The sequence below is a fragment of the Callospermophilus lateralis genome, chromosome 4 (assembly GCF_048772815.1).
Source record: "Callospermophilus lateralis isolate mCalLat2 chromosome 4, mCalLat2.hap1, whole genome shotgun sequence".
Classification (NCBI taxonomy): domain Eukaryota; kingdom Metazoa; phylum Chordata; class Mammalia; order Rodentia; family Sciuridae; genus Callospermophilus; species Callospermophilus lateralis.
In genome coordinates this window covers 152382767-152400230 of record NC_135308.1, presented here as the reverse complement: position 1 = coordinate 152400230, position 17464 = coordinate 152382767, and the positions used below count along the sequence as shown (strand labels likewise).

The 17464-nt window shown below is 34.9% G+C and overlaps 1 protein-coding gene across 5 annotated transcripts in view; it reads right to left on the bottom strand.

The window, feature by feature from the left end:
* Positions 1–17464, bottom strand: part of Polr3b (RNA polymerase III subunit B) — a 174172-nt gene that overhangs the window by 136681 nt on the left and 20027 nt on the right. For all 5 annotated transcript variants that reach the window (XM_077109324.1, XM_076855062.2, XM_076855063.2 and 2 more), the window contains exons 8-11: positions 16366–16483; positions 14623–14731; positions 6216–6338; positions 627–746 (exon numbers count right to left, since the gene is read on the bottom strand). In XM_077109324.1, coding sequence (XP_076965439.1) covers positions 627–746; positions 6216–6338; positions 14623–14731; positions 16366–16483 — 470 coding nt within the window. The remainder of the gene's footprint in view (positions 1–626; positions 747–6215; positions 6339–14622; positions 14732–16365; positions 16484–17464) is intronic.

Here is a 17464-nt window from a genome sequence, read left to right as displayed (position 1 = left end):
AAAAGCATTTAAAAACTATCTATTTTGGGGCTGGGGTTGTGGCTCAGTGGTGGACCATTTGCCTGGTACATGCGAGGCCCTGGGTTTACTTCCCAGCACCATATATAAATAAGCAAATAAAATAAAGGTCCATCAACAACTAAAAACAAACAAACAAAAACTATTTTATCCCACTCCTTAGAACATACCCAATCATCTATTATAGTGATGATTGTACAATTGTGTGAATATATTTCACAGTTAAAACAGTAAACTTCTGTATATTTTGTAATCTTAAATAAAAAATACATGGGAAAGAACTAAAAGCTTGCCTTCCTTTAAAAACAGGTAGGTCAGCAGAGCTGTCCTTTGAAGCCATAAAGTCAGTCAGTAGTAGCACTATGATCATATGAATATAAAGTAACAGTAAGACTGAAAGAAGAACTACCAGATGACACACATCATGATGGCAACTGTGTACCTGACATTCTGAACACAACTTCTGGTAATGGGTGGGGTAGGACAGTCCTTTTTAGAGTCGCTCTTCAGAATAGACTTTTGAATAGCAACAACTCCTAGTTACAATTCTTTAGCAGAAATTCACAGATTCCATAATTATCATTATTCACTGCAAAAGTGTTACTCACTGGAACATGGGTCAGGATGGTAGAAGCCAGGAGCTCTCTTGCTTCTTCTATTTTGGTTTTCTTTGGTCCACCTCCCCACATCCTTTGCCTTCTTACTTTATTCCCTATGTATTTTAGGGCCTATAAAAAACATATTATAGTGTTTGAACGACATCACTAGAGATCATTTATTAAGCACAAATACATTATAAGCAAAAAAATAAGTACCCTAGTTGTAGAGAAAGCTGCAAGAGTAACCAAAAATCAACATTTATCATGAATTGTGACTAAACAGCTCAATACACAATTTACATCAGCTTCTTTTTTATTTTTTACATTGTTTTCTTCTATAAAACACACACATGGGGCTGGGGTTGTGGCTCAGTGGTAGAGTGCTGCCTCACATGCATGAGGCACTGGGTTCAATCCTCAGCACCTCATAAAAATAAAAAATAAATAAACAAAATAAACATGTTTTAAAAAACAATCAAACACATGATCATTGCAGGAAATTCAGAAAACACCCAAGAGGAAAAAGAAGTGTGTGCACGCATGCATGCATGCACAAAGCAGTCATGAATTCTCTATTCAAAGAGAAGCACAAGTAACATTGTGGAATGGTACTTTTTTCCCCTCCAAAAAAATTAAAATCATACCACAAAAGATCCTCTATGCTCAAAGTTTAAGAAAACATTGCTCAGAGATAACAAAACCTAAATAACTTGAGGGTTAAGACATTTTCATGGACTGGATAATTCAATGATGATAAAATGGCTTACTGTTAAAATTCCTTCCAAAGTAACCAATAAATTCATAATTTCTAAATACTCCTGAGAGGGTTTTAGAAAAGCAAAAATAGGTTGACTCTGCAGTTTTAGATTCTATATACATGGAAATGCAAAGAACCTGGAGTAGTTAAAACAGTACTGGAATAATAAGTTGGAGTATTTCTATTACCTGATTTTAACTATAAGTAATCAGAACAGTGTGATGCTGGCAAAAGGAAGAGAATAGTAAGTCCAGAAATAATCCATGATATAAGCACAAATGATTTTGACAAAAGTGCCAAAGCAATTCAATAAGGAAGGAAAAGTGTTCCCAACAAATGGTGGAGAAATCATGAACTACCCATAAGGTTAAAAAAATAAACCCTGACCTTCACCCTAAATGGAAAAATTAGTTTAAAACAGATTTTTAACTTCACATAAAAACTAAATCTATAAGCCCTCTAAAAGAAAACAGAATATATTCCTGATCTTGTGACAGGCAAATAATTTTTTAAACATAGTACAGAAGAAGTAACTATAAATGACAACTAAAAACCTTCCTAATAATTTGACATTTTTCAAAATTAAATAACACAGTGAGAAAAATAAGTAAAAAATAAAAAACTGCAATACCTAAATCTGGTAAGGGATTTATATCCAGATTTTTTTAAAAGGACTCTAAAATTCATGAACAAAAAGACAAATAGATAAGGAAAATGAACAAATGGTTTGAACACTTCACAAAGAAGAAACACCAGTGATCAACACACAAAAAAGTGTTCATCATCAGTCCTCATCAGGGAGATGAAAATTAAAACCACAATGAACCTGGGAGGCTGAGGCAGGAGGATGGCAAGTTTGAGGTCAACCTCAGCAAATTAGGGAGACCATGTCTCAAAATAAAAAATAAAAAGGGCTGAGGATGTAGCTCAGTGGTAAAACACCCCTGGGTTTAATATCTAGCATGGGGGTGGGGGGGTGAGTCACACAATGAGATACCCCAACACATCACTAAGATGGCTAAAATCAACAACTGACAACACCAAATACTGGCAAGAAGCAGCAACTGAAACTCTCCTACATGCTGGTGGGAACACAAAGTGGCAGAATCATTCTGGAAGGTTTGGCAGTTCCAGCTTAATAAAAGTTATATATACATCTGCCCTGTGCTCCAGGAATTCCACCCCTAAGTATTTATCCCAAAGAAATGAAAATATGTCCACATAGGATTTGTTCACAGCAACCTTATTCATAATAACCAAAGATGGAAAACAAACAAATGAACATCAGTACAAGAAACACAATAAACCATGGTACAGTCACACAGTGAGATGCCACTCAGCAATAGGAAGAACAAACTACATAGATAAATGACATAAAAAGGAATAAAAAAGAACTTGGATGAATATCAGACAATATGCTCAGCAAAAGAAGCTAGACACAATAGAAAATATGTTGCTTAATTTCATATGTAAAGTTCTAGAAAAGGCAAAACTAATTTATGGTGAAAATATCAGAATAGTGGAAAACAAATCAGAGGGTAAAGGTGAAACTGATCAGGAAAAGCATTTAAGATTTGTACATATCAGTGTCTACAAACTACTTTAAAAGAATAAATAACTACAATAAATCAAGTCTGGGAGAGCACCGTGGAACATGAATGTCAAATGCTGACAGTGGGTGACAGACACATGAGGGCTCTTAACCTTCCTCTACATACTTCACATATGTTACAGTTTTTCCATAATAAAAAGTGTTTAAAGAAGAGGATCACGTGGTTCTTTTTGTTTTGTAACAACAATGTACTTTTTAAAAACCTGGCTTTCAGTTCCTCAGAAGAAAGGTTTAACATCCTGGTTCTTCATCCTGGAATCCTGCCCCATTACTGCTGAAAATTCCCTCTTCATCTGTCAAAGTCTAGCTATCACTTCCTTTCTGAAACCTTTGGAATCCCATTCCTGTTTCTCTGCTATTTTAATTCCTTGTACATAAAAAAACAGAATACTTTCATTCATGTTCACATCACACTATATTTTAATTATCTACTTACATGTATGCTTCTAGACTCTGAGGATGGAACTTTGCCATTTTTCTCTTTGACTCTCAATGTCTAGTACAGCGCCTGAAATTGAATGGGGCTCCCTCCCCTAATACAACATTGGGACATCAAATCTACAATCTTCCCTATTAAAAGGACATTAGAGCATAAGACAAACTAAGACCCTGAAAACACTTGCTGCAACAACCTCCCAGTAAGTAGTAACTAAGTAACTGAATAAAGCAAGTCAGCAGTTGGTGGGAATCACGAGTATACAGGCAGTTTGTTTTTTCTCTAAACTGAGGTATCTTCATTAAATTTTTGCTTTCTAATTCCTTTGGGAAAAAGGCTAATAATTCTTCTCTTATTGATGAACAAAAGAACACAGAGGAACAGGGTATCCTTCTGATAGAGCAGAAAGTCACCTTTTCCCTGTAATACTTAGTAATGCTGGAGGGTTTCATGTGAGGGCTACAGTAAGAGCCCTACCTTTTCACAAATAGGCCAAAATGACATTCATCTGCAAAAAGGCAAAATTAATTTCTTATCTTTATGCCAGAGCCCTTGGCAATGATGATATAAAACATGTATAACCAATGTAGAGTGGCAGGTTCACAAACAAAAGAAATGGTGGGAAGACTTAAAAGGGAAGCATAAAAACAAACAACAACAACAAAAACAAAAAAAAAGAACACTTGCAGGTTTCAAACAATCCATTAAAGTGTCAAGTCCTCAAAAGTTCAACTACATAAAGAAACACACTTGCTACCTCTTCATGTAGAGCAGCACAAAACATCCATGACTCTATAACTGGCAATGTATGTTCACTGATCAACCATCTCAGATAACCTGTGCCTCTCTACCTTTTTATTAGCTGCAAATAATAAATCTAAGCCACAATCCAGCATGCAAAGTATAATCACTTTCAAAGTTATACTTTCTGTTTGGGGAAACAGAACATTTGCCTTTCTCAATTTAACTAATTATGTAGATCCTCCTTTTCACGGACTTGATCTAATTCAGTTAGTTGAGATTTTCTGTCAGTATCTACTTAACAAAAATAAATGTATGTGTTTTCAATCCACTATTTAGCCACTGCTCAAACAGCCTTACAATGCTTAGGGCTATTTGATAAACATGACGATGTTTGCAATAAAATGCATAATAGGTCTCATTAAAGTCACTGGGGTACCATTAAGGTAAATCACTTTCAGGGCACTAAAAAAAAAAAAAAAAAAAAGTACATTTTATAAAGACATGAATTGGCATAAACATACTTTATATACAAAGATATGAAAAATTGTGCTCTATATGTGTAATAAGAATTATAATGGATTCTGCTGTTGTGTATTTAAACAAATAAAATCAATTAAATAAAAAAATTTAAAAAAAAAGAACAGTGAATCTCATAAAACTGAACCAATTATTACCGTCCACAGGATAAATTTTGTATTTTCAACTTCTTGGATATTTCTTGATAGTTTTCCTTCATGTTCTTAGAACACTTAGAAAATATTCTTTCAGTGTGTAACAAAGATCCATATCTACAAATACTTCACCTTCAACACAGGCTAAATATAGACTCTCCTAATCCAAACAGCTTTTCCTGATGTTATTTGCCCAATTATTTGAGTCAATTATTAATTAAATCCAGAAAAAGAGGAAGGCAGGGATGACATAATCCCTGCTGATTTATGCTCTGGAATGATATACAATTACATATGATAATTAACATTCCTAAATGTTTAGCTTAGTTTATAAAAATATCAAGACCAATTTGATTTCAGAACACATACAATAGGTACAAGTGAGAATGCTGTGACTATAGGCATCCTGGGTGACAAGAAAAAAAGCAGTGCAGAACTTAGGTCTTATTTTAAGTAACCCACAGAATAGGTAACGTATGTATGGACAAATAAGAACTGTGTACTATGGTCCTATAATAGGGAACTCTTACCTCCCAAGGATGGCTATGAAAAATGTTACCAATGATTTACACTCAGCAAAGCACTTTACCAAAGTGGACTACGAATCCTAAATATGGCAGTTACAGCTCTCCCACATGGGAAGGAGGTACAATTATTTTTATTCTGTTTAGCATACATAAAGTTCCCTATCTTCAAGTCTTGTCCTAAGATTTCCTTGACCAGGAATGTCTAAGCAGGTCACTGAAGACTCTTAAGTGGTGAAAGGTACTATTTCTGGTCATTTCTTTCTATCGAAAGTAGTATGAAATTGAGGAGATGGGATAAGGACCACATACAACTAAATGCCTAAAGCAACTGGAAGTAGAGAATGAAAGAGATATTAAGGGCAGAGGATATAGCTTAATGGTAGAGCAACCCCTTAGCCTATGTGAGGCCTTGGGTTACCACCCCAGAAACACACACACACACACATACAGAGAGAGAGAGAGAGAGAGAGAGAGAGAGAGAGAGAGAGAGAGAGAGAGAATGCATTAAAAAATCCACTATACTAGAATTGCTATAGTTTTTTTAAAAAATTATCACTCAAGTAAATAAGGGAAAAAATAATATGGGTCATTTTATCAGAACAAAAGTCTCTTGGGGATATATCTCCCTTCTGAATTAGATACCACAGGCTGACAATCTGTCTAGACAGAATGAAGAAGTCTTTCTTCAATCTCTAAAAAAATGCGTCAAAGAAACTTCTCTACCACTCCTCCCATCTCCCCAATACCCTTCCCAAATCTATCATCAGGCCATTGCATCTAATGTCTTATCGATGAGCCACATTAAAGTTCTAGTTACAATTTGCAGCAAAGGACATCATGAAAGGACACACCTGCATCTGTGTGAAAATCTGAGCTTTCTGGCACTCCTCCAAACTGGGCCCAAATGCAGCCATCACGTGCTCCTCTGTTCCAATCATCTGCACAATTTCCTGGTCACTTTCAACACCCATGGCCTAGGAAGGAAAGAAAAGATGGAAAGAGTGTTGGCTTTGTGTTAACTCACTGACATTTGCTTATGCTAATTTGGCATTGTTTGTGGGTATTACTTCTAAGCAAAAGCTAGCTCTTCTCTCAGAAACAGTGCCATCTGGCATTGGCAGCCATTGCCCAAGCTGCAAGAAGAACCTGAAACAGAAATTTTGATTAGGAAGGGAAAACAAACATTCTCAAGCATCTTTTGCATGTGTACCACCTTCTAAAATTTTCAAATATATTAAGAGTTTCTTAATGAAAAAAGGAGGGCAAGAGGTATAGTGGAGAGGACTGGTCACAATTACAAAGGCAAACTAAAAAGAAAAATAGCCATAGGACAGTGAACCTCAAAATGTTCACCGCTGAAAATATGCAGAACCACAATTAGTTTTGTCACAAAATAAATTTTTCTGAGACTCATCAATCACTCTTATCAGGCAAAAATAATTTTCCTAACAAATGCAGATGTTTTACCTCAGAATTCTAGAGATATCAAACCATAGTTCATACAGGTCTTAAAAGAGATGTTTAAAAACTAAGAATACCCTTAACAGGTCGAAGAAATCCACTAAAGCGTTTCAAGGTGGCACAGCTATACAGGTTTCTGTAGATCCCATATGGTCCTAGAGCCTACTTCTTCACACAGTCACCTGGAACTCTGCCATGGTGAGAAACAGCATAATCCACAAAATCTCTCTTGGCAGAGTAATAATCTGCCTCTTAGAAGTTAGGGAAAAAGTTATATTTCCATTATAATTCTTCCTTTAGCTTTGCAGACAAGACAGAACCAAAAAAGACAGAACTGAAGATAATTGTTCAGTCAAGCTTTGACCATCTAATTCTCAGTTCTCCTCCACACAAAGGAGAGAAAGGAAAACCGAATCCCAAGTCCCAATACAGAACAGCAAGGGCACTACCCTCAGTACAAATTAAAGAGCATCCATCCAACATCCCCAAGATCAGAAGTGACCATCCTGACAGAACACCAGCTGCAGAAAGACACCTCAACTACCACAGTCACACACCTTCTCCCACCCTAGAGTTTTCATTTTATCTTCAGATGTAAAGTTCCCGAAAATTCTGAAGATCTGGGGGAATGCTAAATTGATATGAGGAACCAGCATATACAACTTTAGAGGTTTGGGGTATAAATGGCAGGTCACTTCCTCCTTGCTCTAGCTGCCACATCAAGAAGACAATAGAGCAGTCTGTGGGAAGAGTTAGTAGGGAGGGACCACAACTTCCGACTGACAGTAAGACTGAGGCTTTCTCCCAACTGGCCTATCGATGAGCCCCAAAGGAAGCAGCCCAGCTCAGCTGTGGCTGGGATGACCAGAACTACTCAGTCAAGCAATCCTCAAATTCCTGACCAACAGAAATTATAATAATTACAAAAGCACAGACAACTAATACAACAACTTTTGGAATTAAATATGCTATTTGAATTCTTAAAAATTTTTAAATTTTTAATTTAATTTGTTAAATTTTGTTTGTTTTATAAACAAAGAAATTTTCAGGACACAAATAGCTTTTCTGTGCTTTTTAATTTTGTGTGTGCGTTTTAACCTGTGATTTGATATGAAGTATTTATTCAAAATGAAACTAGAGATAAACCTCACTATTTGAAAATAACACAAATTTATTAAAATAATAGTTAGTCTTTCTTTTTAAAGGATAGCAATTCTAAAAAAAGATCAATTCTATTTTTTTAAACAAACAAAAACTAGATTATTTTTAGCTCAAGCACAATGAGTTGAATCTACTTTGATGGTGACAGAATCATCTATACTTTGTCCTCAGTCTGCAAGTAGACAGTCACAAATATTAGGAAAGAATTTTTCTCTATGAAGAGCTGCAGAGAGTGTAGGTTCATTTTTACTTGTCTCTCAAAATAATGTTTTAAGGGTTTCAATGAAATTCAAATATAAGAAAAACAATACTAAGGTAACTATCTGTGGTGAAATCCATTCATGTTTCTCTAAAATCTTTGCTGTAAAACTTAACCAATGCACTTCACTTTTGAGAGGAAAGCCCCCAAATGAACAGATACCTATATAGGATAGATACTAAACAGAACATGCAAAATCACACAGCAAGAAAAGTTCTGAGGCAGAAATAGAATCTTGAATTGAAATAGAAAGACCTTTCTAGATTACCCCCACTTTCTTTAGGTTTATTAACATCTAAATCATGTGAACTAAAAGCCACCTACATTATTTACTTATTTATTCATTCATTCTAATTAGGTATATATGACAGCAGAATGCATTTTGATTCATTGTACATAAATGTAGCACAACTTTTCATTTCTCTGGTTGTACATGATTGGCATCATACCATCATTTACATTATTTTAGCATTTTTTATTTCAGTAATATCTAAATTTAAAAAGTATAAATTTGGGGGCTGGGGATGTGGCTCAAGCGGTAGCGCGCTTGCCTGGCATGCGCGGGGCACTAGGTTCGATCCTCAGCACCACATAAAAATAAAATAAGTATGTTGTGTTCACTGAAAACTAAAAAATAAATATTAAAAAATTCTCTCTCTCTCTCTCTTAAAAAAAAAAGTATAAATTTGATTGCCTATTTTGGTGTTCAATAATAATGGGGAAAGAAAAAAAAAAAAACCTTCTTCATTTGATAGTTGGATTGCCACTTCAAATTGTCCTGATGTTAAATCAAAGTAACTGCATAAAATTCTCAAGTGGTATAACATGAACTTCTGAGGCCTTCCAAATATGTCTAAGCCATGAAACAAAGGTATACAGTACTCATGTAAGTGACAGCATATGTGTGGAAAGCGTGATTACTGCCAAAGCTTTCCCACAAAGTACAAAAGTCTTCCTGTATCAACCCACTGAAATTCAGGTGCAATAACCATTTAAGTTATCATCAAAAGTGCTCCAGTGGGGCTGGAATTGTGGCTCAGTGGTAAAACGCTCACTTAGCACGTGCGAGGCCCTGGGTTCAATCCTCAGCACCACATAAAAATAAATAAATAAAATAATGGTATTATGTCCAAATACAATTGAAAAATAAACATTTAAAAAAATTTAAAAAGCGCCTCAGCTCCAAAGATAGAACTGACCTTATGACTATTTAGCCTTCAGTAGTTAGCTACAAATAAATGATACATTGCTATGGAAACGAACAAAATGGCCAACAATTTTGCCTTACAGACGTAATTTAGACATCTGAAAACTACCTTTATCTGGAACTCTTTGTACTCCAGATAACCTGAAATCATTTCCACTAAACTTATAAGTCAAAAATAAATGTTACGAAATACTTTATGAAAAATTAGCAGAGAGAATGCATTTCATCAGAAGGTCACGCATCTAGCAACCAGCAATGATGCTAAACAAAATCAGGGGGATTTTAAAAATGGCATGAAGTCCTCTCCTTGGATATCCACAGATACACAAAGAAGAAAAATAAAACTAATGAGCAGAAGAGAATGACATGTGCACCAATGGTGATTCCTTGAAATTATTATTTGAAAACAGGAAAGGAGAGAATTCGTTAAAATATCTAATATTCAGAAATCTCAGATTTTTCTTTAAAGTAACTAAAGTCCACCAATTATTACTCAGAGTAGTCCTAGCAGATAATAAATCTGTGATGGCCCTCTTTAATTATACAACTGTTTCTGTTCAAAGATAAAATGTTTCCATGCAAGTTGGTTTCCAAGAAACAATGCTCAGCATCTCTGAAATTGGATCCTCTTCTCCAGAAAAACTTTCCTACAGATGCCCCCATAGTCAACTACCCAATGCTTGGGAGTACAAAATAGAAAGCAGGGAAGATTCATGGGCAGGAAAACCTTTGCAGTAATTTAAGTCCATAAATAAGACTGATCTAGGTCTTAAAAGCTTTATCCGTCATATTCAGACTCAGCATGGAATCTGGAAACCCTGCTGTTTCTGTCACTTTTAGCCAATTGTTGGTTACAAACAACAACCATCAAGTCCTAATGACTGTCAAGGTCTGTGTTACGGCCACACAACACAAAAAGAGAAATGATGTCCCTTTTCTGGCATCCCAGGTTTTTTTCTCAGCTTCTGACAGTAAGTGGGTAGGAAGAAGCAAGGAAAGGGAAAGGGTATCCTCTTTCCAAGTACTCTGTTTTCAAAAAATACATGATCTCTTCTGAGCTTCACAACCACCCCAGAGGTGAAGTCTCCAGGACTCAAAGAGACTGGGAAATCTGCCTAAATAGCTAGAAAGTGGAGAAGCTGTCTAATACTCTATGCTGCTTCCCAGCTGGAAAAGTCTAAACAGTGGTTATCAACAAATTCCCATCCATTTATTGAAACATCCCTAGAGTGAAAAAGACCAAAAAAGTGACTACTTATGATCAAATTTAGTTCATTTATATGAACTAACATTTTAAAAATTTTAAGATTTATGCACTACTTAGATGGTTAACAGATGATTCTCTAGGAAAAAAATTAGCGATGTGTACTAAGCATTAAAAAAAAAAAGATACACTTCCATTTCCAGAACTAAAGTCTCACAAAATATCAGCAATGTGCATAAACATGTATAATCTTGAGAGTCATCCCAGGGTGAAAACACTTGAGGAAAAAAAATGATACCTAAATGTCCCACAATAGGAAATTGGTAAAATAAATTATACCATATTTGCAACTTATACACACATATATTAAAAATGATAGCACATATTCATATTTATAGACATGGGAAACTATTCACAATTCATTTATTTAAAAACACTGTGTGTATATTACAAAAATCACAGGGGGAGAGTCTGGAAAAAATTTTAAAATGTAGCCATGCTTTTTAGTGGCTGTCTAAATCTTTACAATAAAAGAAATGTTTTGCAATCAGAAAGGGAAAAAGTTGGAATCTCAACTACTACTTACATAATTATGCTAACTCAATAGCCCCATTCTAAAATGGACTTAAGTCAGCTATAAACATTTACAATATTTATATGTATTACATTTATATGTATTTACAATAAAATATTATATTTAACAGAAGAAATTGACTTATTAAACTTTTGTCACAGAGCCAAAAAAATACTTAATATTTTTTTCTGATTTCTACACATACATACTGCTCCTTACACACTTTACATATCAGTAATATAAGATTAAATGCATTTTTTTTAATTTAAAATTTCTGGTATAAGAAAACAGTCTACCAAAGATGGATATCTTTGAGCATTTAAAACTTTCAAAAATGCCCTCAGGATGTGTGGGACCATACTGCCCTCTGCTGGAGATATGATTCCACACTGTTAGATAAAATTTTTTTATTCATCACTATGTACTTTAAGACACTGTGTCTGGAACTATGGGATCCCTACAAGGAAAACAAAAATGCCTTCTGTGCTTAAAAATTAAAATTTCAAAGAGAGAAAATAAGAAAAAAAATATTTTTTTAAGAATTCTCTCTGGACCCTACTACAATTGTCCTGTTATTATGATTATTATCATCATTATCCTGAACAGAAAATAAATGGTTCCACCTCATTTACAGAACTCAAAAGCACATTAAACTGTATTAAATATAGAGAAAATTTCCTAGAACTTCCTTCACATAATTGAATGTATTTTGTGTGTGTGTGTGTGTGTGTGCTAGGAATTAAACCAGTGGTACTTTACCACTGAGCTATATCCCCAGCTCTTTAAATTTTTTATTTTGAGACAGGGTCTTACTAAGTTGTTAGAGCCTTGCTAAGTTGCTGAGACTGGCCTTGAGCTTGTTATCCTCCTGTCTCAGCCTCCTGGGTCTCTGAGATTACAGGCATGTGCCACCATGCCCACCACATAATTGCATTGACATGTTTACTGAGTTAAAGAACCCAACTTGTGGGCTGGGGATGTGGCTCAAGAGGTAGCACGCTTGTCTGGCATGCGTGTGGCCCGGGTTCGATCCTCAGTACCACTAACAAAGTTGTTGTGTCCGCCGAGAACTAAAAATAAAAATATTAAAATTAAAAAAAAAAAAAAGAACCCAACTTGTCAATATCCCTTCAATACTATGAACCACCAGGGGGCACACTCTCTAGCCCCCAATCACCAACCTGACCTGAAGAAGTCTGACTTTTTCCCGGACTCTATGCTCTGGCATCCAATGGCACCTTTGACAGTAAAGACTCAATCCCTTCTTTCTTACTCCTCTGGAGATTATACCCATTGATTTTCCTTTCCAATTTAGATAGTTCCAATCTCAGAGGATTTCTTCCTGTTGCTTCTCAATGTGACCCCAAATATATTTCCACTATCATAACTGCTAAACAGAAGTAATAATTCTAAAGTAAAACTGAATAATGACAAATGAATATTATCAATCTCTAAATTTATATGAAGTATCCAGTATCTTCTAAAATAATCTAAGCTGTTTCAATTCAGCCAGCCATCAAGGTTTCATTTTATACCCAGATAGCAGTCCATTACCTTTCTCCATGGATGTTCTATTGATAAAGTTGCTGAATTACACTTAATTAGCATACTGGACTGTTACTCCTGGAGAAAATACAGGGTTAGGTTCCTGGAAGACTGCAGGAACAACATGTTTCTTAACTGATCAATACAGAATATCAACTGATGTATACTTGTGTTTAAAAACACCTTACTTAATGCACTGTTGACACATTAACAATGAACTCAGTTAAAAGTACCATATCTCATGCCTGACTATGGTTAACATACATATTTTCTCCATTAGTGTTTAGGAACATTAGCAATGCCTTCAGCATTATATTTGGGAGTCATCTTATATAGCAAAACCACAAGCAAAAATACAAAAACATGGCATGGAAAAGGAGCTGAAACAAGAAAGCAAAGTGTTTCCTTCTTTACCTCAACAGGAACATGTGCACTGGGTGACTCAAATAGCTTGCTATTCTGTATATGTACACATCCATGAATAACCAAAGAAGCACCACCAGTACTGATTGTGAGGCTATAAATTTTAGAAAATATGTGAATTCACAAATATGGAACTCATGAAAACTATATCACTATTCTTTTGTTTTTCTTAATGATTAATACTACAATTTAACTGTTTATAGAACATGTATAGTTTTGATATCTCTGGACCATTATGCAAATATCTGAGAAAATTATTCCATTTAAACATTATTTCTACAGTAAGTATCTTTTGGGTTCTAAGCCAAAAATTTACAAATAAGCTAGAAAAAAATTAGTTGTTGATTAAAAAATTGTTGTTTATACAAAAATTTACAAGAATCTAGAAGTCTCTGGGGCGGGGAAGAAAAAAGAAAAAAGAAAAGAAACTTGGCCCATAGTTGTTTTTTTTTTTTGAAACAGGATCTTCTTATGTTGCCCAGGCTGGCCTTGAGATTGTGATCCTTCTGCCTCAGGTGCCCAAGCAGCCAGGACTACTATAAATGGATGAATCATATGACTGTCAATATATCCTATGCCACCAACCCCTCTACTCCTAGAATTCCTTACTTGGTATGTGCAACTGTGTTTATTTTTATACTTAATTTTTATCATTCAATTTAAGATGAATCATATGACTGTCAATTTATCTATGGCACCAACCCCTCTACTCCTAGAATTCCTTACTTGGTATGTGCCACTGTGTCCAGTTTTATACTCTTTGACCTAGAAAATTCCATTGCTGGAATTTAGATATCTGTGCTCATGCATGACATATTACAGCAGCTGTGTGATAACAAGAGATGTATATGTCCACTGAATGAGGATTGGTCAAATAAATTGTTACCCACATAAATGGAGCAGTTTGTCAAAAATAACAGTAGGTCCACATGGACAAATGTAAGACTATTTCCAAGATGTAAGACAGAAAAAAAGAAAAAGAGCTAATTGTAAAATACTGTATGTAAGTTTCAAACAAAATTATCTCTTAAAGATACACACAAAAATTAGAAACTGTGGGGACTCTGGGTAGCAGGACTGTGTGGCTAAGTACAGGGTGGGTAGAGGCTTTTACTCATTACTACATAACCGTTCTATACTTTGGATATATTTTTTAAATGTGTGATTTTTAAAAAAAATTTAAACACCCTTAAAAGGTATTTAAACATGCTAAAACATTTCAAATAAAATATTTAAATAATTTTTAAAAATATATATGAACCTCAGTTTTATTAACTTTCAATTTAAGATGAATCATATGACTGTCAATTTATCTATGCCACCAACCCCTCTACTCCTAGAATTCCTTACTTTCCAAACTTCTAATTAGCTATGAAAATAGAGAAAAAATTCTTTCTAGTGTCAAAAGAGAGCAGCAGTCTTACCTTAAATATGATGACAATGGGTATATCTTCAGACAAGGTGTTATGCCTCAGGTAAAACCGCCCCTGCTTCACAGCCATGTTCGTCCTACTTTTCTTCTCATGGGTGGAGCTATGCATAAATACAAGTTGGTTAAGCTGCATCCTCACTCAGTAACATTCAACTGCAGTAATAATGAGCATCCATCAACCAGGTTTAATTTGAAAACACTAAAATTCTTTTTTTTTTTCTTTCTTTTTTTCAGTACAAGGGATTTGGGGGAAAAAAAACACCTATTTTTCTTTAGCTTTGAGATTATGGTAGAAGCTTTGTGGATAAATGAGTGACAGTCACCTCCTGACCTACTTCACTTTAGCTTCACCTGAATTACTCTATCCAGTGAAGGGCATACATTCATGACTACTTTCATGTACTGAAAAGAAATAACTAAAAATGGGCCCAAAGCCACATTGAAAAAAGTAGAAATAAGAGGAAATAAATGGACGTTAAATTAATACTCTAAGACTCACCTTCAGTCTTGGTATACACCGAAGCCACAAAAACACTAAGTAATCTCCTTCTAGTACTACCTCTGTTAGTTTCAAAATTCTTAATGAATTTAAAAGCATTTGGAAGCTCTATTCAACCACAATAGTAACACATACTCATTACCTACAACATACTATGCACCACGACTCACTAATCTTTTACATAATAACTTATTTAGAAGTGCTGTCCTAGAAAACGAATCTAAATAACTGCCCTCTTCAGTATCAGAAATGCACTTGTGGGATTCAAATCCAGACTGGCTCCAAAACTGTGTATAGTGGAAAGATGTAGGTTGCAGAATTATTATATCTGGGTTCAAATGCTGGCTACTTCTTACAACCAAGGTGATCTCAGGGCTTATTACTCATCTATAAAATGGAGGTGGTACCACATAATCATGAAGAGTTGCAGTGACAAATAAAACTAAAGTACTTAAGATACTGCCTAGCTGCTAGTAAGTGCTCAATAAACTATCATTACTGTTAGCTGCCTTTCTATCAGAGAGAAAAGTGAAGACATGAATAAAACACAGAAAAGAGGTTACACAAATGATATAAGAGATGCTTTTGTACAAAACAAATACATTAAGAATGAGGCTAGTCTAGAAAATTAAGTTTATGATGTAATTCATTATATAATGAATATAAGAATGTAGGAATATACATGTAAATGGTCAGAATGAAAATAAGCATGAAAAACTGGAGTACTTTTGTTATGTTTTATTTTATACAAGTTCATTTTATGCTATAGATTAACAGAAAATCCAACTTAAATAGTCACCTTTCAAATGCTGTCTCACATACTCATCATTGAAATTTTAAAATCAATATCCTATCTGGGTGTGGTGACACACACCTGAAATCCCAGTGACTGAGAAGGCTGAGGCAGCAGGATGACAATTTCAAGCCCAGCCTCAGCATCTTAGCAAGGCATTAAGTAACTTAGAAACACCCTGTCTCAAAAAGTAAGTAAATAAAATTAAAAGTGCTTGGGATGTGGCTCAGTGGTTGAGTGCACCTGGGTTCAATTCCCAGTATCCAAAACAATCAATCAATACCCTATAATTATAGACTTACACAGTAAATTGAATGCAGATAATTTCAAAATCATAATATCTGCTATTGAGAGAAACATTGACAGTCTCCATAGAGGAGGAGAGCCACCTGGTATTTAGGAATATCAACATACCTGAACAGCACTATCTCTGCTTCCCATACCTGGTAACAGAAGCTCCCACAGCCCCTTTCCTATCTGCCTCCACGATGATTCTGTTCTTAGACAGCTGTTCTTGGATAAGAATGACTTTTTCAACTCCTTTAACAATGAAGTAGCCACCTGTCCAGAGGAAACAAGGAAAGTTTTACCATCTTTTCTTCAGCTAGTGTGACTGAACAGTGTGGGATCTCCTGACTAGAGATCACATCTCCAATGCTCTGTGGCACTGGTGATCACTTAACCTGAAGGTGCTGCCAATACTGTTTTATGTTGGATGAATTACAGTGTCAGCACATGATTTCATACAAATGAGTCGCAAGATAATACCCTTCTTAAGGACATAAGCTATATCCTATTGGTGTCCATATTACCATCCCCTGACACATAGAGCATGTAAATGAAAAAAGAAAGACACTAAATTAAACTTCAGATTCCTTAAGCACAAAAGTAACAAACAGTCTTCAACATAAACTGAAATTTATTCCAAGTTTTCTAACAAATCAGTGACTATAGTAGACTAAGATTAGGTTTCCTAGATAACCTATTTAGAAAAACTCATAACATTACACTTTATTTTTTTGCACACAATTCAGAGTAGATCCAGACTTTATTTCTCCTGCAGAATATAAGTAAAACAAGGCAGCACATTTGACTTATGAAACATTTTGTTACAGTCTAGTAAAATCATGTTCTGTTAACTTTCTTCCAAAAACTTCTAGGATTCCACATCAATGTAACTATATAGGAATTAAAGTGACTATAAATTAAAATAAGTCAGTGCGAAATGTGAGCTAAGGTATTAAGACAATTTTCTGTTATGTGTTACATTTGAAACTTCACCAAAGAAGCTGCCTAAAATAAGTACATATATAATTTTTAAAATTTAAACAACAACTAAAAAGACTTCCAATTTTTCCCTCCTTTGCTGTACTTAAAACAGCCTAAAGTGAGCCACTTTAAACCAGGCTAGACAAGTAACTTGGGTCAATTACTCTTGAATTTTAAGCATCCCCAAAGAAAACATTGAGCATGCATAAAAAGCAAAGACTAATGAACCATGGCGTAAGTCAGAACTTAGGGAGTTAAAATTTCAAATAAAAC